Source organism: Eptatretus burgeri, chromosome 2 (genome assembly GCF_056783735.1).
Source record: "Eptatretus burgeri isolate ZD-2024b chromosome 2, Ebu_testis_v1, whole genome shotgun sequence".
NCBI lineage: Eukaryota > Metazoa > Chordata > Myxini > Myxiniformes > Myxinidae > Eptatretus > Eptatretus burgeri.
The window spans coordinates 40501974-40526385 of record NC_140962.1 but is presented as its reverse complement, the minus strand read 5'-3'; the positions used below and the strand labels follow the sequence as shown (position 1 = coordinate 40526385).

The window sequence follows — 24412 nt, the reverse complement described above, 5'->3', positions numbered from 1 at the left end:
TCACACCGGGGCCCTTCCAGGGGGGGGTGAGTTTCGGGCACCCACCCTTCCTTCTCTGTGGCCGGAAGAGCCAAATGAGGTCTCCAGGGAGGAATCGGGGGGCGTGTGTCCGAGAGTCATACCTCAATTTAGCACGCGAGGAAGCCAAACCTATTCGCTCCCTCGCAAAGTCATGAGCTTTCTCTATGCTCTTACGCATTTTGGAAGCATAACCCTCCGCCGAGGTCCATGTTGGGGTTTCAGGTGTCACGCCCAGCCACAAATCAACAGGGACCCGCATCTCCCGACCAAACATCAGCAAGGCAGGGGTGCAGCGCGTGGCCTCATGCTGCGCAGTCCTGTATGCCATCAGGACAAAGGGGAGATGTTCGTCCCAGTCCTGCTGATTCTGGGAGGTAAAGAGAGCTAACTGGGTGAGCAGAGTTTTATTAAACCTCTCCACCATCCCATCCGACTGTGGCCTTAGAGGAGTTTTCCGAGTCTTGTGAATTTGGAGGAGCTCGCACACTGAACGTAGGAGTTCGGACTCGAAGTTCCGGCCCTGGTCTGTGTGCAGCTCCCTCGGAGTTCCAAAACGGTGAAGAACCCCTCCACTAGTGCTGGGGCAACCAGCCGTGCTTCCTGATTGGGCAATGCATAGGCCTCCGGCCATCTGGTAAAGTAGTCCATTGCCACCAGAATATACTTGTTGCCTCGGTGGGTGGTGGGTAGGGGCCGGACCACATCAACCGCTACCCTCTCAAGTGGTGCTCCTACATTATAAATTTGGAGGGGGGCTTTACGTGCGCATGGTGGTGTTTTCTTCCCCCGGCAGAGGTCGCACCAACGTACCCATTTTTGGATGTCGCTGCCCGAGTTCACCCAATAGAATCTCTGCCTCAATTTCGCTAGTGTTTTGGTTACACCTAAGTGTCCCATCGTTCGTGTTCCATGTACAAGCCCCATCACCTGTTCTCTCAATTTCGAAGGTACCACCAACAACCAGGAAGCATTTCCACTCGTTGGTAATTCCCACTCCCGGTACAAAATGCCATCCTTCAGCTGGAGCATCTGCCATTGTGCCCAATACGCCTTCACCTGCGCTCCAAGCGAAGCAATTTCTTCCCACGCAGGCCGTTTTCCACCCTCTAGCCAATTACAGAGGTGGCCCAAAACAGGGTCCTCCTTCTGTTCCTTTTTCCAATCGACACTACCAAATTCAGGAGGTGGTTGTGGCAGAGTCCGACAGGTTACTCATGCGGCACATAGGCATGCATCAATTTGTTCCTGCCCAATCAAATCCCTATTCTCTTGACGTTCACAAAATTTGCATTGGTGCTGCCAACAAGGTCGCCGAGAGAGAGCATCTGCGTTGGCATGTGTTTTGCCGGGCCGATGTTGCACAACAAAATTGAACTGCTGCAGTTTCTCAAGCCACCTTGCAATTTGGCCCTCCGGCTCCTTGAACCGAAGAAGCCATTGCAAGGAGGCATGATCAACCCGGATCACAAACTCCCTCCCGTATAGGTAAGGATGAAAGTGTCCAACTGCAGACAGCAAGGCCAATAATTCTTTGCGAGTGACGCAATAATTTCGCTCGGGCTTTGACAGAGCCCTACTATAATAGGCAATCACTCGTTCGACACCTTGTTGGACTTGAGACAGGACCGCCCCCAATCCTCCCTGACTAGCATCTGTGTCAAGGATGAACTGGCCAGTCTCGGCTGGATATGCCAAAACTGGGGCTTCTATCAGACGTTGTTTTAGGTGATTGAATGCTTTGGTGCAGTTTTCTGACCACACAAATTTAGCTCCCTTCTCTGTCAATTGGTGCAATGGTCTTGCAATACTTGCAAAGTTTTCCACAAATTTCCTATAGTAAGAACAGAGGCCCAAAAATCCTCTGACCTCTCTTACATTTCTGGGGGTGGGCCACTCTTTTACTGCCACTGCCTTCATTGGGTCTGTGGCCACACCGCTCTCATTCACCACGTGACCCAGATAAACGACCTCTTTCCTAAAAATTTCGCATTTCCCAGGGTTCAGTTTTAACCCGGCCCCCCTCAATCGCCTGAAAATCTCCACCAAATTTTTGGCAGCCTGCTCAAATGTGGGAGCGTGGACAAGAACGTCGTCTAAATAGATCAGGCATGTTTGCCATGGCAGCCCAATCAAAACGCGTTCCATCAGACGTTCAAAATGTGGCGGGGGCATTGCACAATCCGAAAGGCATGACGACAAACTGCCAGAGGCCCTTCCCTGTGGTAAATGCTGTTTTCTCTCTCCCTTGTTGGTCCATTTCCACCTGCCAGTAGCCACTCTTCAAATCCAATGTAGTGAACCATTTTGAGCCGGAAATGGCATCGAGTGTATCATCAATACGTGGCAGGGGATACGAGTCCTTGAGCGTCACTTGATTGAGCTGGCGATAATCTACACAGAACCGAATGGTCCTGTCCTTCTTTCTCACCAACACAATGCGAGACACCCAAGGACTTACCGAGGGCTCAATAATTCCAGCCTCCTTCATCTTTTCCACCTGTTTTTCAGCCTCATCCCTCTTTGCAAGAAGTAGCCGTCGTGCAGGCTGTCGAACACGTCGAGCCTCGCCAGTGTCAATTTGGTGCCTGACTAGACTCGTGCGTCCAAAATCCTCAGTAGAGAGAGAGAATACATCCACATTAGCACCAACCAAATTGTGCAATGACCTTACCTGGTCCACTGTTAACCCCTGTTCTGCTCGGTTTACCATGTCCCTTACTCCCTCTGGCCAATTTGTTTTTCCAAAATTTTGCCCCGACTCCGGCTGACCTGGCTAGTCTGTGGTTCCGTCCCCTCTGGTGATCTCCACTACACTGCTACACTTTGCTATAACAGCTCCGCCCCTCACTGTGTGAGGGCTGTCAGACAGGTTGAGCAACCGAACCACTACCATGGGCTGATGTGTATCCACGAGTGTACGACCCACCATCAATCCTGCAGTTTCCCCCGAGCTCCACGGCTCCACCATCCCGAGCTGGCCCATGTGATTGGTCCTTGCCGATATCCGGGCCAACACCACGGTCTCAGACCTAGGGGCCACGGTCACGGTGCGCGACATCTCCAGTCGCGCCCCCTGCGCCTCTTCGACTTCCCCCAGTCCCTCCAACCATAGCTTTTCAGTCCCTCGCCACATGTGACCCCGCCCCAGGTCTAGTTGGCAGTCATGTTCCACAAGGAAACTCAACCCCAGAAGGCATCGTTCACACACTTCTGCCACCCACACCACTGCATCGACCTCGAGGCTGCCAGACTCCATCCTCACAACCCCACGACCCATTATCGGCGTCGTTGCTCCCTTAGCCAGTTGGAGACTGTGTCCTGCTAGTCTATCGATTTTGCCCCAACCTCCAACACTTTGGTCCAACACTAGCGGGCTAATAACGGTATCACTTGCACCCGTGTCCACCACTGCTTCACAAAACTCTCCCTCTTTCTTTACCCTTACCCGCAAATTCCCCACACCAAATTTCCCACAATTCACTATTTTCACCAAGGGAGGGCACTTCGCCACAATCTCACCAGCCAAGCATGGCCCTGTATGCTCAGCCCGATCTAGTTTCCCCGACCCCCGACAGTGATCTCCGGACTCGACCTAGGTAAGGGCACCTCGGATAGACCTGGCGGTTCAGCAGGAGGATTCATCCTCTCCGGGCTTGAAAGTCTATTGGAGGGTCTCTCCATCGCCGGGTACCGGCAATATCGTTGCATGTGTCCTCTTCGCCCGCACCGGAAACAACTCCCCATAAAAGGCCCCCGTGGGTATCTGTGTAATGTCTCTTCCGGTTCCGGACCCCCTCGGCCATAATCGAATTGCTCTATTGGCTGGGCTGGACCCCGCCGCTTTGGCGCACCTACTGCCGAATTACCCTTTATCAAACTTGACAGTTTCTGGCAAATTTCCTGAAACATTTGGGTAATGCCAATTTCTCCCAGCCCCTCTCCTTGATCCTGAATCTCCGTCTGTCGGACCGTCACCGATGGCCTCTCTGGCACCCGACCCGGCCGCCTCCACGAGGCCAGCCTGGCCGCGCACTCGGCCGCTCGGTGCACAGTGGGTGGATCCTGTAGCTCCACTAGCGCTCGGACCTCAGGGTCAGGAAGAGCAGCTAAAAATTTCTCTAGTGCCAGTCTGTCCCATGCCTCCACTGTAAGGTCCCGATACGCGATCCTGACTGATTGGTAAATGTTCTGTGCCAGCTCCTGCACTGTCTCACCCGGCTTTAATCTGCGGTGCTGGAGCTGGGCCCGCACCAGATCACAGTTCGCTGCGAACCCAAACCGACGGCTCAATGCCTCGCAAATGTGGGAGCTGGTCAACATCCCCTCCGCGATCACGTTTAACACATCTGCGGCTGGTCCCCGCAACGTTGCCACCAAATTCCCTGTACGTTCCCGCTCATTCCACCCGTTTCGTCGGGAAATACACTCAAATTGCGTCAGAAAAGCTTCAACGCTCCCTGACCCGTCAAAATTTACCAGGGGGATCACTTTTCCGGTGGCCCGCTTCCCAGTTTCTCCCTTGTCCGAATCCAGCCCAGGGATCAAACACCCTTGTGGCTGCGTATCCAATTTCGGAGCCCACTGTGGCCAAAGATGTTTTGTGGTGAGGGTCTCATGGGTCAATTTTGCCTCCTGTTCCAAACGTTGAATGGACCGATTCACCTCTTCCCGCAGGATCTTCTGGGCCCGCACAACCTCCTCCAAGGCTCTGTCGCGAGTTTGTAGCTGCTCCTCAACCAACCCGGACACTCTACTTACAAAAGACGGCTCTACCAGGCCTTTATCCAAGACTTCATCTTGGCTCATAATTTTATCTTGTTCGTCCAAACGAGCCTCCAATCCTTTTACCTCCTCCGCCAAATTCATCCCTTGCTTCCTCAGCTCTCCCCACTCTTCTACTTGCAGCTGCATACGAGCATCCACACAGGCACGATGACGTTCCAGGCCTTCATCCACTTTATCAACCCGAATGTTCGTTGCATCAATTTTATCTACCAATTTTTTCCGTATATTTTCCCCCTCCAATGTAATTTCTACCTTTGTTTCCTCCAATCTAGCCTCGAATTTGCTTTGTATTTCTCCCAATTTAACATCCACACACTCCTGCATCTCAGTTTTCATTTTCTCCATCTTTTCCCCCAATTCCTCCCTCATTAAATCAATCCGTGCACCCAACTGTTCCCCCATTACCCCCAATTGATCTGTCATTTCTGCCCTCTGTGCCGTCATTTCTGCCCTCTGTGTCACGAATTGATTTGCTATTTGTGCTGTCATGTCCCCTATTAAACGTTCCAACATTGTCTGGATCGACATCGCTCCGGTTTCCGGCACTGCCGGCCCCGTTACGGGCGATGAAGCACGGTCCACGCTCGGAATGGGGGAGGTTCCAATCCTACCCCCGTCTCTCCCTTCTTCCCCCGACTCGCTGCCAGACACGTGGCCTTCCTCAAACATCTGCACATCCGCCATGGTGCAGAAGTCCCGTTTACCGCCAATTAAATTTAATTTGAAAACTCCCGCCAAAATTTTCCCGCGCTCGCGTGCTTTTCTGTAGTAATTTTATATTCCAATTCGTGGCGAGATTTCAGTCCTGGTATATTCTCCCGATACCAAATATAATTTAGAGGGGCTCGAACATCCAACACCCTGACACCAATGTGACGTCCACGGGACTTGAACAGTCCCGCCAACGTAGAATGAGCCGAAACGATGGAGGCGGTTTATTTATTTATAACCCAAAGATGGCGGTTTTAATCGCTCTACCGCAAACGGGACGAGGAAGGTGGCACGAGTCGCTTTTCACTGAGTTAATAGTGTTTATTTCTCTAACCAGAAATAATAAGACTCGGCAAGAGGAGGGATCCGGGGCGATTCGACGGGATGGTGGTGTGGGTTCGGGCGTGGGGAAAACACAAACAATTCCAATGGATATACAAATCTCAAACCCTGTAAGGCGCCAGGTACACACACACACACACACACACACACACACACACACACACACACACACACACACACACACACACACACACACACACACACACAAAACGTAGCTGGTCCTGGTGGTCAGGCTGGCCCGAGGTGCGGACGCAACAGTCCCTGGATTGGCGTCGGACGAGCTGGCGTTGCGCTCGTCTGGTGCAGGAGACACCGTGGTGCTGTCGACCTCCTGGTGTCCGCCCAAGTCCGCTCACAGCCGCCAGGGAGCCAGTTCTGGCGCCAAGTTGCGAGCAGGAGAGGGAGGCAAGTCCGCCCGCCGTTCGGCCCTGTACTCCGAGCCAGCAGAACCCCAGAGCCAACCGAGGTGAGTCACGAGGCACAGCAAGGCCACGAGACACGATGAATCCAGGATCAAATCAGCGCAACAAAACAGCACGCTCCCAGCACAACAGCCTCCACCAAAACGGTTTTTCTTTATCGATCTTCTTCCTCCCACCCCTTTTCCCCGAACAGAACCTTTTTATCCTCGAATCCTCGTCACTTCCAATCGAGCCGTTTTATTGGCCCTCCGCCATCGCCTTCCACCAATCGTGATCACGGGGCGGAGCCATCCGCAGCACTGTCCTGTGATGTCACGGCAAGCCTCCAGGGAATACTAAAAGGGGTTTACGCAGACACACTTACCCTAACCTGTCTCCCTGTCTAATTACCTGACAATTATCATTTCCCCCTTAAAGAAATGGACATTTACTAGACAACTTATCACCACTGAATTGCTACTTATTACATCGAGATCCTGGTACACTCAAACAGCATGGCATACCTAATTAAACATCCTAATTACCCTTTGAATGCATACCCCCCCCCCCCCAAACGTAACAATATGTATGTCTAAGCTTTGTTATCAAAAACAAACACTGTCTTTTCCTGAAACAACAACAATAAACGCCCATCTTTGTGCCTCATCCTAAAGGGAAACAAATCTTTTATACAATTTAAAATATTGTACATCAAGGACAACATATAAATTATAAGAATAAGCAATCATTGCTGTCTTTAAAATGTCCTTAAATTAACCAAGTTGGTTTGTATTTAAGTTTTGTGTCCTTGTCTGGTGATCACGTCACATCAGGAAAAAGGGATGATGATTTCATGGGGGTGTTAGGCGAGCAGCTCAGGCTGGCTTTTGGGGCCGAGGTAGCAAGTCGAGTACTTCAAGCTAATTTTAGTATTTTTTGAAAGTATGGGTCCTGACAACATTAGAAACCAAAAATACCCAGAATCCCTTTTGGGGGAACATGTTCAAATGACGTCATCAAAATGGCTAACATTCTGTGTTTTTGGGTATTGTATTGTTGCGGTTTTGCCAAACTATCACTCCTCAAGGCAAATGCACACAACATATAGCGGTCCCCAGGCAGTTATTATCTCTGCCACCGAGGGTGAAGGAGGTCATTTCATTAGTATTCGTTCTAGTTCGCTCTTCCCTCTTGTTTATTTAGTGGGCTTTTCGTTGGGTCTTTAATTCCAGTTGCTATTCCTTTGTTTGATTTAATTTACTTCGCACGCACGACCTCTTCTTCACACATGCATGCATGCCATGGACCGCATGTTAACAGACAGCCCCACTAGCATATTCCACCAAAATCTTGTTCAAACCGCATGCCATTCCCCCTTTGGACAATTTGTTTCAACCTTCTCCGTGTCCGAACCACAGCGCTACAACCTTCATACGACCAACACAACACCTTTCTAAAAATCCCCACAATAACCTACGCTCAACCTCTTCACCACCCACACTACAGAGCTTCTCCCACCTCGCCATGGCCACGGTGAAACATCGCGACCATGGTCGGCACTCCATACGCTCACCGCTGTCCTTCAGGGATGTAGGGGAACTTTCCCTGTTACAAGAGTAATCTAAGATATTCTTACCAAATCAAGCTCGGTATCCTCCCCTGTTTTTCTCGCATAACAATATCATGGGTCAGCATTGGAGATGACAAGATATGATGATGCACTACTTGCTTGAAACCCTGGAAGGAAGAGTGAGATAACAGCCTCTATGATTGAGCTGTTTCCACAGATGAGTGAAGTGGGGAATAAAAGAGTTTAGGTGTGCAGTCGGCCTGAGTTTTGGAAATTTAACCAGGAGAAGGTGACTGGAAGAACACATGTGCTCTGTCATGGATCGGGAGGGTCAGAGAACAGAGGGAGCAATATAAGAGAACAGATGGTAGAAAACAGTGAGACGACTGACTGATATGCCTGCAATGTGAGAGCAACAGACCTTTTGCTTCGGCCTCATCATGGTAGATCCCAATAATTTTGAGGGCTTTAGATTCGAGAGAATCTGGGAGAGACCGATGTGATGCTGTGGTGCCAGCTTATAGCAGAGCACAGTACCCATTGTGTTATGGACAAAGACCTTGTAGCATGAATATTCGTGGTTTGAATAAGTTGTTTTTCACGTTGGTAAGACTAGTCACTAGTGCTTACTACTTGGAGATGCTGTGCTGTCTGTGGAGTGAACATTCCTTTTAACCTCAGCAGGGAACAGTATGTGGCCCAGCAGCCATTAGTGCTGGTGTGCTAAACATGTACACGTACACTGTATATGTTGTTATTGACCGAGCCGCACACACCCCTGATGGAAAATAATTTACCATTTATTTTAAACCACATTTTAATTCAATGCTTTTTTAGGCCTAGGTCACATTTGCCACGGCGGCCGTGGGGTCTCCAAAATCTGCGGCCACTAGCAATTATACGGCGGCCGCAGTATTTCCACGGTCACACAATGTAGCAGTCACATATGTTTTTATTTTTCGGGGAGTCGCATGGCGTATTTAGAAATCGTGGAGACCGAAAACGTGGGGGTGCCGTACGGTCTTTGATTTGATGTCACACGGTGACCTTAGGGCATTCCTGCGGTGGCCATATAATTTTCAAGGCAGACGCAAGGTGCCCGCAAGGCAACCGCAGGGGGGCCCAAAGGCGAATGTGCGGCCAGACGGACGGTAACGAGTGGGTATATATACCAGTTCTTTTTTTTTACTGAAATAAAAATATACCAGTATATATAACTGAATATACTATAACTATAATATACCGTGGTGCCCACAGAATCCGAACGCCCCATTGTTTGAACAAATTGGAATCCGAACAATTTTTTCAAGAAAATTTTGCCCTAAAAACCTAATACATTTTAAAAAACCGAACACAACGTGGCGTTCATGTTTGTTCACGTGTCTCCCCCACCTGTTCGACCCGCATCTTCACGCTTTGTTCATTCAGTTCGTCGGTGGAAGTCCTCGTGAAAGCATCTCTTTGCGGGCACCTTGCGTCTGCCTTGAAAATTCTATGGCTGCTGCAGGAATGCCCTAAGGTCACCGTGCGACATCAAATCAAAGACCGTACGGCACCCCCACGTTTTCGGTCTCCACAATTTATAAATATGCCGTGCGGCTACCCGAAAAATAAAAACATATGTGACTGCTACATTGTGTGACCGTGGAAATACTGCGGCCGCTTTATAATTGTTACTGGCCGTACATTTTGTGGACCCTCCGGCCGCCGAGCCAAATGTGACAGGCCTTACCTCGTGTTTTCACCTTCATTTGTGATGTTTGTTTTTTCATCATCTTGTGTTTTAATTAATAACAAAAAAGCAATCCGATCACGTGGTGTGACGAACTGTCGGGCAAGGATTGAAGTTCACAGCAAAACCAGTTGTAATTTGGAATATCCATGATTACGTCAGCCCGATGCGTTTGATGAAAGTGATTGTGGTTCTGCGGGCATCATGTTTGAGCTGCCCTGGGGGCAGCGCCCTCGCAGAGTGCACGAGCGATCGGAACCCAGGCCGGAGCACGAGCCTGTGTGGACCTTTGGATTGGTGATTGTACCAGTTTACATACAATACACCGCCACCGAAGGTCATTTACTCATCTTATTTTACCTTAAACATGGGGAATTTCAGTTGAAAGTGTCTTGAAAGTGGGTTTTCTTTGGGTCCACGAACGGATTAATTCACTTTCCATTATTTCTTATTGGGAAAATATTTTTGGAATCGGAACTTTTTGCAATCCGAACAGCCTCCTGGAACGAATTAAATTGGGATTCTGGGGGCACCACTGTATTGGCAAACACCTATACTCCGATCTCTAGCGGTAGCGCATGTTGGACGCATGGTCGACGCAGACTGCCACGGAGGCCGTACGTAGGTGCACGGCGGGCGTAGGCGAACCGTGCGTCGACCCTGCGTTGCCCGCAGGTAGTCACACAGACCGCAAGGCCACCGTACGGCGACCGTGGAAATAGTGCGGCTGCCGTAATTTTTTGGGGGTTGGGAAAATTCATTTTTCATTGAGAAGAGTTTACGGCAGCCGCACAAATAACGCAAGCCCACCGTATGCCCTACGTACGGTCGACGTGGAACACATCTATGTCATAGCTTGGCTTGTCGAATTGCTACGGCGAACATAGAAATGAAAAAAAGTTATAACTCCGCGCTATAATTCCGCGGCGCCCCTACGGCCTGTAAAAGATAGCCAAACGGCGTAGGGCCTCCCTGAGGCCACCTCAGTTTCTCTGCGGCCGCCGTATCCTCGCCGTAGAGCAAATTGACCTAGGCCTTCACGATTATTTTCCAAACATTGTCAACAAGTACGTAATTATGAACTCAAGTTGCAAGTAAATCACAAGTTCCAAGCACCAAGTCCCAAGTCTGAGTCTCCAGTCAATTTCATCAAATCCGAATGAAGTTGCAGAATTTTTCAACTCGAGTCACCAACTTTGCCTTAAATAGGGAATATCCATTTTTCCCTGTAATTGTTAAACTTCTAAACATCACAGGTGCTAAGGTCTGAACAATTAAGTGTATATTTTGGGAGAGGACAGAATGCTGGTTGATGGACAGGTCCAGTTCATCGAATGCTACCAGGTGATCAAACATGTCTGTTGGAAAATTGTATGTCAGCAACTCAGAAAACGTGCTTGAGAAAGAACTGCAATGTTATGAAAAAATAATTGCTGCTTTACCATATTCACAGGTTTACTTAATCACGTAGTTTGTTGAATTTTTTATCTTGCCAAAACGAAGTTTTTGCAAGATATGTTAGTCAGCTTGAATGTTTTTATGTTTGTTTGTTTGTCTGTAATCACGTATAAAAAATTCTGCAGAGCACAGTTATCATTGGAAATTTTTGTAACTTCGCATATCAGAGGCCTATAGAGGTCCCTTTCAGCGCACAAAATTTTGAAGGTCAAGGTCAAAGGTCAAGGTCCCTTTGGCGCAAATCAGGGGAGTCGACAAAACCCTTATTTTTTGAGTAATTTTGATCGGATCGTCTTCAAACTTCATGGGAATATAGTTCATGGTCTGGCGCTCAGATGATTAATTTTTGGTGGCGATTGGCCTTGACCTTCATATGTTTTTATTTATTTATTTATTTTTTTGTCTGTAATCATGTATAAATCACTCTGCAGAGCACAGTTATCATTGGAAATTTTTGTAACCGCATATCAGAGGCCTATAGAGGTCCCTTTCAGCGCATAAAATTTTCAAGGTCAAGGTCAAGGTCACTTTGTCGCAAATCAGGGGAGTTGACGAAACCCTTATTTTTTGAGTAATTTTAATAGAATCGTCTCCAAACTTTATGGGAATGTAGTATATGGTCTAGCGCTCAGCTGATTAATTTTTGCTGGCGATTGGCCTTGACCTTCATGGTTAGCGCCTGAGGTCAAACATATTTGACCCCAAGGTCAAATTTTCCAGTTTTAGGAACCATATCGTGTAGTACCTCAAATTGAACACCTCGATGAGTGCTTTCTAGATATGTCAAGCTTGAGACATCATGACGTCATTTGGTGACGTTATGAGGTAAACGCATATTTTTCATGGTTATTCTGTAGAACGATTCTCATCAGAATCTCTCGTAGGCAGATATTCCTCAAGGAGTCGCTCCTGGTGGGTAGCAACTCTGTTCACCTCAGTGTGACCTTAAAGAAGTCACACGTGGTCACCTTTTGGCAAGATACGGGTCACCCTGCGGGTGATATTGGTTTATTTTGTTTTTGTCCAACATTTAAGAATCAGAATTTTTTTGAGACTAGTCTGACAAGTGGAAATTAAATCTAATGTGAAACATTTGTATTGCAGTTTTTCTCCGTTGTTAATTCTGGTGGTCTGAAATATTCCTAATAAATAGACTATCTAATCTGATCAAAATTATTTTAGAGCAAAGTCTCAGCTTCACGTAGTTGCTTCCTTGTTGAGCCCATGGGAGAGACTTAAGCTGATTGTAATTCAGGTCAAGCCTATCCAGTTCCACCAAGTGGTTGAACACACCTGCAGGGAGTGTCTGCAGTTTATCTAATCACCCACATGATAACCTTTCACAATTGTTGTTGTATGTTTATCTATGGAACTGATATGAGGTGTTTGAAAAGTTTAAGGAACTGCTTATTCGTTGATATATAATAATCAGAGGCCTGAGATTTTTGGGGGGGGCTTTTAAACTTCCATGCTTGCTATATGCCATTAGTTTCATTAATCTGACACTGTGTATCGTTTCAGACTACATCCTTCAGAATTGTGCTATGTCATACAATTATAGATATTACTAAAATTATAGTAATTATACATTACAATTATAGATGTACGGGCACGAGCAAGTATCAAGTTGTAATCAAATTCTTTATAATTTAGGTGCCAGTTCAAAATAAATCCATGGACACTTGGTGGTGGTGTATTGCAAAGGTGCGCCTTATATTCTACAGTAGCCCAATGGGCAATTGACCTCAAGCATGGACACGAGTCCCCAAAAATTACCACCGCCGGAAAATGTGGTTCATCCAGAAACATTTATTACAAATACAAGTATAGCTGCCTTATAGGAAGGGCTCAGGTCTGACAATTTGACCACCAAGTGATCTTCATTCAGGACTATGCAGGAATCGTGCCTCAAATCCTTCCACAAGGAAGGGTGACATCACATGACTGCAAGATTCAGATGGAGTCCCCTAAAACCTCCCCATGCACAATTGACAGCAATGGCTAGTATGTTACAAGCTTCTCAAACTGTTTTACACTGGTCGAGCCAACTTTATCACTCATCAGGTAATTGGTGACAAAAGGTTAATTTACCAACTGGATGCTGAAACCAAATTGGAAACCATGCAATGAAAGTATAAGTATCTCTGCCACCCAATATATTTTACACCCAATCCCCAGTCAGCAAGATCATAGACTAAATTTTATGGAATGCCAAGGGAATCCTGATGATCGATTACATGCCTCAGAACACTACAGTCAGAGCAGAATGTTATGCCCATGTCATGCAAAAACTGTGGCAGACAATCAAGGAAAAGCATCGTGGTGGATTGACCAAAGGTGTGCTCCTCATTTATATCTCAGTCTGCCATTTGTGACAACTGCTTCGAATACCTGGATCACCCCCTTGCATAGTCAGGACCAGGCCCCAAAATGTGACTTTTGAAATGACGTAATCCACCCCAGAATGCTCAGCACATATGCACAGAAACAACGAGCACTGGGGTTCATCAGGGCAGCCAAAAGTATATTGTGTGTGTCAGATAAGGATTGTTACCTTAAATGGCTCACAAATCTTCTAAAGAAGCCAAAAACACTTGGAAATGCACTTTCAAGAATGGGGTATGCCTTTGCACAATGAAAGAGTTGGAGAACTTTCTGAACTCGCCCAAAAAAACTTTCTGAACTTGCCCAGAAAAACTCGTCAAACTACCAGTGCCGATTTGGCCACAATAGATGACCTGTCGCAGCGCTGAGGGCTCTTCCCCATCTGGGTCTGCCGAACACGGCCCTATATGTTCGGCACTCCTTAGTTTCCTTGGGACTGGCCGGGAGGGGGGGGGCGGCGTTGGGGTCCGGCTATTCCGGTTTGCATGGGGTGGAGTTGGTGGTCCGGGGGGCAGGGGCCTTCCCCTGTGCGGAGCCCTACACTACCGCTGCTGGTGGCCCACCTGGCCACAGTGAAAGCACCTCACCGGGTAAGGTGCATGCCTCCGGTAATCCGAATTATACCTCCCCCCCATTCCGATTTGGGGTATCTGGTGATGGCCCACCACGCGTGCGCCCATGAGCTACCTGCCATGGCCCAGACCCCGCTAACCGGCGGTCGACCATGTCCTGGACCATTCCTTCCAGCTCCACTCGGGAGCCAAGACCAACCCCGGCTCCCGGTGCACGGCTGTCCACGGGGACCGCCAACGCATGTCTCTCGGCTCATCGAGCCGGCGGCTTTGCTGCCTCCCAACGGGCGGCAGCGTCTGCCGCCTTCTGGAGGCTTTCCGGGCGAAATGTAGTCAGCAGAGACCCAGTGTCAGTGCCCGCAAGAGCCTGGATAAAATAGTCCAGGGCAAGGTCTTCCTGGTACAGCGGTGCTATGTTCGCATGTGCGATCCCCACCGCAAATATCGTACGCCAAATCTCCCATCTTTTCATGGGGCTGTCGTTTGGGCCCACTGAGCTGAGCTTTAACAAGCTCGCTCTGCTGTTCCACGCCAAATTGGTTATTTAGGACCGAACGGAGGCCTGCCAACGTTATCCCTCCCGGGGGCATTGTGGTCAGGACCTCGGCCGCCGTGCCGTGCAGCGCCGCCACAAGGTGGGTCCCACTCTTGTCCACGCTCCAACCATTTCCCTTGGCCAAGTGGTCAAATTGGGTCATATATGCCCTCAGGTCGGTCTTCCCGTCGTACGGAGCCAGCGGCACCGTCTGGCCTCCTAGGGTCCGAACCCCACTCACCAGTACCTGAGGGACAAATGGAGGGATGGACCCCCCCGGATTCTGGCGGTGCCCTACCCCCGCGGAGCTTGAGCCATTCGCCCGGGGAATTTGTCACCCCTGTTTGAGTCGGTGCACGCCCCGCACTGTCCTGCGTACTCCCTCATGCCATCCCACTCGCATTCCGCATACACTCAGGAACACTCACACTGGTGGCCTGTATCAGACCAAGAGACCCGAAAATCTCTGCCCCCCCCCAAACTTGGCATGCACGCCCCTGCGTCATGCAACCCTCTTGCATCGTTCGGTGACACCGGACTCACCTGGTTACGATCCGCTTCGATATTTATTTATTTATTTATTTATTTTTTCACGTCTTTTTTTTGTCACGTCCTCCTTACTCGCCTTCATTGCGGACCACAAACCTTTTACACTCCCTCTCAACTCGGCCATCTCTCCCCGTACCGTGTCGATCTCCTCTGTCATTTTGCCTTTCACCTCCTCCATTCACTGCAACTCACCCCACTGGGTTTGCATCTCACCCCTCAGTGTTTGCATATTTGTATCCATTCGGCTTCCCATCGCCTGCGCATTTGCGTCCATTTTAGCATCCATCCGTTGCATCATCAGCATTAATTGTTCGATGCCTGATAGCTCTTGCAAAGCCGATCCGCCACGGTCAGATGCAGACCCGCTGGGGATCGGGGGGGGGGAATTTGATGGAGAGGGCGCTCCTGCGCCGCCGCTCCCACTGCGCCCATTTCGGACTCTGAGTTTGGTTGTGCGGGATGGTCCACCTGCATGGCGGTGTCCTGCACGGTGGTTTCGTCCTGGGCCATAGATTCGTCTACATTTACATCTAAACCCACCTGTCTCAGCTCATCTTGGCTCGACATGTCGCGTGTTGGGAATAAAATTTAAACGCTCGCAATTTGGGGAAACAGGGGGGTTCGCTCCCCACACCCCTGATCCGAATCAGTCAATTTCGCTACGGAGATGGAGGGGTCCAAATTTCGCTCCTGACTACCAATTGTTGTGGGATTCGAACCTGCAAATTTACGGAGGTGGATGGGTTCACACCCCACTCCTGCCTACCAATTGTTGCAGGGCCGGGACGTCAGCCGCGGGCACGACCGCTGGATGGAGCCGCAAGTCTGCTCGACCGATCGCCCGGAATTCAGATTGTCGCCCCGGATAAGTCCGGAGTCGACGGGTCCTCTATCAGACCGAAATTCGCCAATGGATAGACCACGTTGGGTCGGGTCGATTGCCAATTTCAATTTACCTAAATACCCACGTGGTCCAACTACCGGGGAATTTCACCCTCGACGGAACTCTTACGGAAACGAACCGCTTGGCGCGCTCGTTCCGTGTGCGATTCCGAGTGGTTTAATCGCCGAGAACCGTCGGTCCAGATGTCCCCTTACCGCGGCACAATGGCCTTGCTAATTTTCCCCAGCACACGAAACGCTCAGTCAATGCAAGAAGGGACGTGAACGAACTGAAACATTTAACAATCGGGGTTTATTTGCAATAGGGAAAGGGGGAAACACAGAGCAGAATTAAACCGACCATTGAGAATTGCAATTATATACAGCACAGGCAGTTATACAATTCACTACTTACTGACTGGCACCACAAACACACATACGCACACACCCAAAAATGTTCGGACCAGATGGTCTTTATTGAGACCTATCTTGGACCTGCCCGCCTCGTGCGGTCTTCAAGGACCAGGTCCTCAGGGCCGAACTGGACGCCCGGCATGATCCAAGCGAGCGAAGTCGGCAGGGCGAAGGCTGGCAGGAGAAGACCCTCTGTGCGCAGACACTTTCCAGAACTCATGCGTGACCAGAACACCAGGAGAACCAGCGGAGAACGACAGGAGAACCAGCCACGAAGAACGACAGGAGAACAATGCGCACACAGACCGCGCCAGACCCAGAAGAAGCGAACGCGCAGACCGCGCCTATAATTATATCCCCCTCTTCAGAGGGGGGGGCTCCTCACGACCCTCCCTCTCTCACTGGCCAAAATGGGCGGCAAGCCTCTTAATTGGCCCGGGGGCGTGGTGACGTCACGTGGAGTCCTTTCCTCCAGTCGCGGGCCCGGATTGGCTGAGTGGCGGTCACCCCACCCGCTGTATGCCGATTGGTCGAGGGCCGCTGCGCGGCTCCTCGCTGAACTCTGCCTTCTTCCAAAGGACCCTCACGCAGTCGGTTGAGCAACATGTTTCTGCAGGGGCTCCGCCCACCCCTGACGTCGGCCAGAGCGAGGTGAAGGAAGCGAAGTGAAGGTGAGGGTGAGCGGTGTCGTCGGCGTTGATGTCGGTGGTGTAAAAATACACGAAAAGAAAAATGACTATTAAAATAACTCCACAGCGCAGGAACATTTACTTACCCATTAGACTAGGGTCGGGACCCGAACTGGCAACATGTACTTTCCGATATAACTGATCTAAAGGGCCTGTATGTTGTGTGTTCATGGCTTCCAGATTCGCAACAATATATGGGGGTTGCCAATGCACAGAGTAAGGTTTAAATGATGGTATTTAAAGCAACTGCCTCACCACTACACAAGATTCAGAGTACAAGGGCAGGAGGATATGAAAGACAACTGAAGATGAGATGGGAGGAATCTGTGCATAAGAGACATCAGGTTGCTGTGGAAGAAGTCCCAGCCTGAATTAATATCAGGGGTGGTAGATTATTATAGGAGACCAGTCCTGAAGTGTGATGGCTGCTTGCAGTCCATGCCCATTTGCCTGAGTGAACTACCAGACTCGCCGGCGCTGATCTACGGATATTTCTCGTGTTTCCTATATTTCCATGCATCCAATTTGTTAGGGTTTGAGGAACAGGACAATTATGGTGAACGATCTTGAAATTGCCACTCTTTCACCTAAATGCTGAAAAATATGCCAAAAGACTATTTGAAGTGCACATTTCACGATGGTAACGGCAAGTTAAAAGTGCCCGGCGAACGGACTCGGTCACTGTCAATGCACACACATTGCATGCACAAAAGGACATCTCAAAAAGTTGATGGGTCGAATTTTTGTGGACAGGTTGGTTATGTGACAAGAACAAATTGATTAGATTTTGGTGAAGATTTGAACATGATAATTTTTTAATTTTTCAAGTGATTCTTCACCATTGAGAGAGATGTGGCCAAAAACAATACACAGCATGATATTTCAAAAAGTTGTGGATGAATTTGTTAGATGACAGGAATAAGCCAATTTAATTTTAGTTCAGGTCAAAATCCAGATCTGGCTATCAGTGGGATGCAAAGCATATACTGTTCAGCCTGGCGGAGGTATGCACTCCACTGAGTGCCCTTGTAGTTATGCTTCTATTTTAATGGCATGAATGGAAATCTGAAAACTTGTATTTCATTGGTTGTTTGAAGGACAAATGGACTACTACCAGAGTCGACTTCCATGATAGACTACCACCAAAAATTTCCACCTTTGAGCTCACATATTGCTTGCAAATTAACTTTGTAGGAGAAAAAAAGGTAAATAACATCAACACCACATCCTGCTTTCGATAAAATATTGCAATATTGTTATATCACAGGGTTTTTTTTTCCTCGCAATTGCAGAGTAAATTTTATTTTTGTTGAACATCAATTAAATGACAATTCAAAACCTGTAATAACTGTTAATATTACAAATACAAATCAATAATTTCAGAGCCAATCTCTGCGTAAAGATAAGATTGACTTGTAAGTAGATACATATGTTTGTTTGCCTGTTCATTCATAACTGGATTTACTTAGTACTAAAAAGGCCTGATTATTGTTATTTTGCAGAGTAAATTTTAATGTTGGATATTTTTTAGCATTCTCCCACACATAAAAAGGTGCCTCTCTTTCCCCCAGGACAACCCTGTATTCTGAGTGTTAAGATAAACCAAAAAAACCATTGATTACACATGTCAGTGTAAAGAGACAAACAGGAAACTATGGAGATGAAAGAATGGATTTGATTCTGATTATCTGTGTAAAGACTTTTGAAAACACAGATTTATAGAGAATGGAGCTGGTTGTCATTTAAACGAAGTGTTTACAATGTCACAAGCTGCTCAAACACACTTGCAGGGAGAGTCTGCAGTTGGTTGTCATGCAATAAATGAACAACTTTAACAAATTCATGACAACAACACCACCACCATGCATGTGCATGATTAAAATAGCAGCTACAGACACTCATCATATCAAATGTTTAAATTACACAATCAATGATGATGTAAGGTGCTTAAACATACACTAAATATTTTGTTCATTTCTGTTCTTTTAATTTGGTGGGAGAGACTCCAGCTCGTTTGTACTCAAACCGAGATAATCCAAATTCACCAGGTGATCAAAAACACCTGTGGGGAGAGTCTGCAGGTCAGACAAATTATTATTTAACAAGTTATCACATTTTCCTGCATTTGATGCGATATTGTTATTTTGTCAAAGTTGTAAGTTATTACAATTAATCCATGTTGTCCCCTTTTGTTGAAATGATGAAAAAGTAATTTCTTATGATGAAAAATGTGAAAAGATGAAAAATAGTTTTGTTTCTTGAATAGCATAAAAGGGTTAATCGGCATGTGGGCATAATCTGCGACGTTAAATTGAATGCTATCATAAATAATATAATAAGCTACCTACATGCTATATGTACACAAGTGCCGTTTCATCTACTCGGCTTGTTTTTTAATTTGTCTACATTTACCGACATTAATTTTGTATACACCTGAGTTTACTGATAGCAATTTAATATCTGCATAGTGCTTATGTCTCCACTGCATTGTAATTTTATTCAAGATTGATAAAATGTAAATACATGAGGGATTTTGATTCTGAGTGTCCATGTAAGCATATACTTATGAAAACATAGAGAATTACACAAGGATCTCACTCAACTAGTGCATTGAGAGAGACTGGAGCTGGTTGTCGTTTACACGAAGCATTTCCAGGGTCACAAGTTGGTCAAACACACTTGCAGGGAGAGTCTGCAGTTGGTTATAATCCAATAAATGAACAACTTTGACAAATTGATGACACAACACCAAGCATGTGCATGATTAAAATAGCAGCTACAGACACTCATCAAATGTTCAAATTACATGATCAATGATGCTGTGGGATGCTTAAATGTACATGAAGTATTTTGTGCAGTTCTGTCCCTTTGGTTTGGTGGGAGAGACTCCAGCTGGTTTGTACCCAAACGTAGCTCATTCAAATTGACTAGGTGATCAAAAACACCTGTGGGGAGAGTTTGCAGGTTGGACAAACTATTATTTAGCAAGTTATTACATTTCCCTGCATTTATTGCAATATTGTTGTTTTGTCAAACTTACAAGTTACGAGCATGGGGACCCAGCATTGCCTGGTGCTGTTGTAATCCTGTTGTCATTTTGAAGAAATCAAATGTTGTTTTTTATCTATTTTTTGTGAGGGCCTAAAATACTTCCCTACACCAACTAAGGAATGGGGTCAGGGATCATTTAATGTAACCTTTCACATCGCTGTAAATGCTTAGGCACTATCAAGTGATTTAAAAAAGATTCCAACTTTGTTTTTCAAAATTTTCAAAAGTTTTTTGCCTAAAACACTGCCCAGCACTCACTGATGAAGCTCTGAATGTTTGATGAAGATTCATTTGGCCATCTCTGAGAAAAATGGTGACATACAGACAGGCAAACAGCTCTCTTATAGGATAGATTACCCATTATTGTCTGGAAGCCATTCCCAAAAATATGACCTTGGCATAACATTTCTGTTACAAGCCAGAAACATTTCTGTTACAAGCTAGGAACATAGTTTTTTCTGAAAGAGGAGACCTTCATGTTGGTCTCTGAAAAAAAAACAACCCCAAAATACCATGAAAAAAAACCCCAAAAACCATGTTGCCACCTTGGGAAATAAATTGGAGCCGAATTGTAGCCAATTATGTAACACGATGTCAAAGACATAGTTTAGGCCAAATAACTGTTCATGTTGAAACTATCATCGCCACTCTCATTTCTGTTGATAAAGGTGTTGTATTGGGTTGTATCATGCCATTTCTATGTTGTTTGTATGCCTTGTCTTAATACAGTATCATGTTTAACCCAATAAACATAACAACAAACATCATCTCATTACACACCAGATGCACATGTGCTGACCAGATGTGAGGAGTTTGTATGGAAACTATATGAACCAGAAGGAGACACAAACTCAATTCACAATATAAGATGTACCCAGTTCTGAAAGGGCCAGTGCAGGTTGCAAAATCTGCCAGTCTTTTCCTCTTGACAAAAAAATACATATTTTCTCGGAAGTTGTTGAAATGGCACTTCTGGAGGACTAGCTGATCTGTGGATCTTGTTCACTTGAGCTCGAGAATCCAAATGGGAAAAGGATTAAGTGGTGATTATATTTTTTCACATCTCAGGATTGCAAGTGTATTGTGGCCCGGGGGTCGGTGGCGAGCACGACCACGAGGTGGGGAGGGTTCATCGTCTCCCACCAGACTCCCGGAATTATAGGCCGTCGCTCCGGATAACTCCGAAGCCGGCGGGTCGATTTACCGACCGTGGACGCCAATATTTCAACCGCGTAGCGTAGGGTCTATTTGTCTATAACCAATTGACCTAATTAACTACACGATTTAAACTACCGGGGAAGCCACGCCCTCGAAACGCCTGGTCTAACTGGATTTACTCTACGGGCAGCGGTAAATTTACACTACTGACAACCGCTTTGCCACCTACCTTTCCGGCTCGTTGCAGTCGAGCGGGGCCTGCCCAGAACATCCTGGCTATGTTAAACCGCTTACCGGGGATGAAACCCCGTCTGAACTCAAACCCGGACCATGCTGGACCAAATCAAGAAAGGATGAAAACGAGCTGGGAACATTTCTAATAATTTATTTCTAATAAATAAAAGACAAGAGAAGCGAGACTTAAAGCGAATATATAAGCAAGGAATATTTACAATGATGCAAATAAAAACACTTAAACAATTCCTACTTAAAAGACTGGCCCAACACACTTAGACGCACACACAAAATAAAAGAAACCAGGATTTTATTGTTCCCCTCGCAGCCGTGAGGAGAGACGAGCTAGAGGTCAGAGTAAAATAGTACCCGCCGTCGCAGGGAAGCGTGCTCGGAAATGCGGCACCTGGTGGCTTATGGTCGTCGGGGCATGGTCCCAGAGCTCGTGCCAGGCTTGTACTTTGGGACGGAACCCGCGTGGCGAATCGTCGGGGAACTCAAACTCCGATCCGTCCACGTACCGACAAAACCGCCTTCTCCGTGCAGCCACTGACAAGCGCAAAACAACAACCACGGTTCCTTTCGTTCACTCCACTCCTGTCCACAGAACTCTTGTCCACCGAACTCTTCACGCCAACGACAACGACATTGACAACGACACACGACCTTCCGTCCACACCACTCCCGTTTTTCCACCACTCTTCTGGCGCTGATCGGGGGCTATATCTCCTGCCACACGTGGCGGGGCCTTGGCGAGAATATTCTCGCTGTCCGTCCCTCATTGGCCTACGGCCGCACCCTTCCGAGGCGGAGCCGTGGCCCCTGCTCGGTAGCCCCAAATATTCCTCATGGCCACGTGGCCTCGCTCGCGCAGAGTAACAGGATCTGCCCTGAGAAAATCGCCGTACCAGAGTTCGTTTGTGGGGATGGAGCGTGCTGGGCTGGTTGGGTCGCGCAGATGGGATGGTAGATTTATGGGATGTAGATGGCTGATGTAATAACCCAACTAAAGACGACGTCACAACGCACGTTTTCAAATCTTCCACGAGACAAAAAGGAAAGGGACCTATCTCACACGTACTTACCGGCATAACTAACTTTGGGACCTGAATGTTGAGTGCGCATGGTTTCCAGATTCATAACAGTATGTTTACTCGCAGGCAAAATGTAACTAGCCACAGGTGTTTGTGTGTGTGTGTGTGTGTGTGTGTGTGTGTGTGTGTGTGTGTGTGTGTGTGTGTGTGTGTGTGTGTGTGTGTGTGTGTGTGTGTGTGTGTGTGTGTGTGTGTGTGTGTGTGTGTGTGTGGTTTTTTTATGTTTTCTGTGTATGTCACTGTCGGGAGGGTGGGGAGGAGGTGTAACGCAATCACACTCCGGATAATGTGCTAGTTTTCTCATAAAGAACCCCATGTTTACTGCATGCACTTCTTCACTGGAAAGAGTTTGTGTGAGCAATGAAAAAACGATAGAGATGTCATTCCAACAAACTTTACGAATGATGGGAGTCGACCTGACCTCCATAGAAAGCAATATTAATTTAATTCCTTCATTTATGTGAGAACACCCTTAGGTTTATATTTTATACAGACAAGCAATGCATGATCTGTATTCATGTTTTAAATTATTGTTAATAATAATACAGGCAGGCCAGTTTGGCTTTAGTTTATCACTCCCATGTTCTCACTTACTAAAATATATTGTGGTTTAAAAAGAGGTCGTGGTGGTCAGTTTGTTTGCACAACATAAGTCCTTATCTCACACTGCTTGGAGATTGCCATTAACCACAAGCACTTTGCAACCCACAAAATATCATTATATCTTCAAAGTCACACTGATAGTTTTACTTTGTTGCTTACCTCCTGGTGGCTCGAGTCCATATACATTTCCTCAGATTGTTCATTTTTACAATTTCATCAAACCAAGAGGATTATAAATATTAGCACATTTCGCTATCATACCTTAAAACAACTTATTGGCAAAAATGTCAAAATTGATCACTTTGCATTTTACATCACAAAAATTTGACAGTGGTCCAGCAAGGCAAAACATGGTTGCAGTGCATCCCAATTTTTTTTAAATGTACAGTGTGTTCCAGAAGACAGTATCACTTTGTGGAAACATCACCACTTTAAATTGACCACCGAAGTTGGGTCAAGATGGACACTCCTGCATGGAGAGAATGCCAATGCGCATATATATATATATATATATATATATATATATATATATATATATATATATATATATATATATATATATATATATATATATATATATATACACACACACACACACACACACACACACACACACACACACACACACACACACACACACACACACACACACACACACACACACACACACACACACACACACACGAGCGATACCTCTGCACATGCACGGGATAGCAGTACAACATAGCTGGTAGCAGACGACAGACCGTACATGGTGAATGACAAAAATACACATTGTGCAAATTGCAAGTGGTACTATGGAATGCCAAGACTTCCCAAACATTGTCGGCATGTCCGCTAAGTGCCACAGCAATTTCATAGGGATCGTGTGACGGCGAGCCGAGTTTTTAGTGTGCAAGCTTGGTATTATATATATATATATATATATATATATATATATATATATATATATATATATATATATATATATATATATATATTGTTGTGGGCGGGGTTCGGCGGCGATAAACGACCACAAGGTGGAGCAGTAGAGTCGTCTCCCACCGAACACCCGGAATTTAAAAGGTCATCACTCCGGATAACTCCGGAGTCGACGGGTCCCTTAGCAGACCGTGGACGCCAATATTTAAACCGCGTGGCGTAGGGTTAATTGTCTCGATCTCCAATATACCTAAATAACCACGCAGTCTAGCTACTGGGGAAACCACACCCTCGACGGGTTATGT

General features: G+C 46.9%; 1 protein-coding gene and 2 long non-coding RNA genes across 3 annotated transcripts in view; 1 reads left to right on the top strand and 2 right to left on the bottom strand.

The window, feature by feature from the left end:
* Positions 1–24412, top strand: part of LOC147031875 (uncharacterized) — a 213392-nt gene that overhangs the window by 93013 nt on the left and 95967 nt on the right. The window lies entirely within an intron of this gene.
* LOC147031876 (uncharacterized) overlaps positions 1–24412 on the bottom strand; it is a 134422-nt gene that overhangs the window by 44405 nt on the left and 65605 nt on the right. The window lies entirely within an intron of this gene.
* Positions 3301–5386, bottom strand: LOC147031877 (uncharacterized). The gene has a single exon (XM_085868477.1). It carries the CDS (start codon positions 5332–5334, stop codon positions 3574–3576), a length of 1761 nt encoding a protein of 586 aa, XP_085724603.1. The 5' UTR covers positions 5335–5386; the 3' UTR covers positions 3301–3573.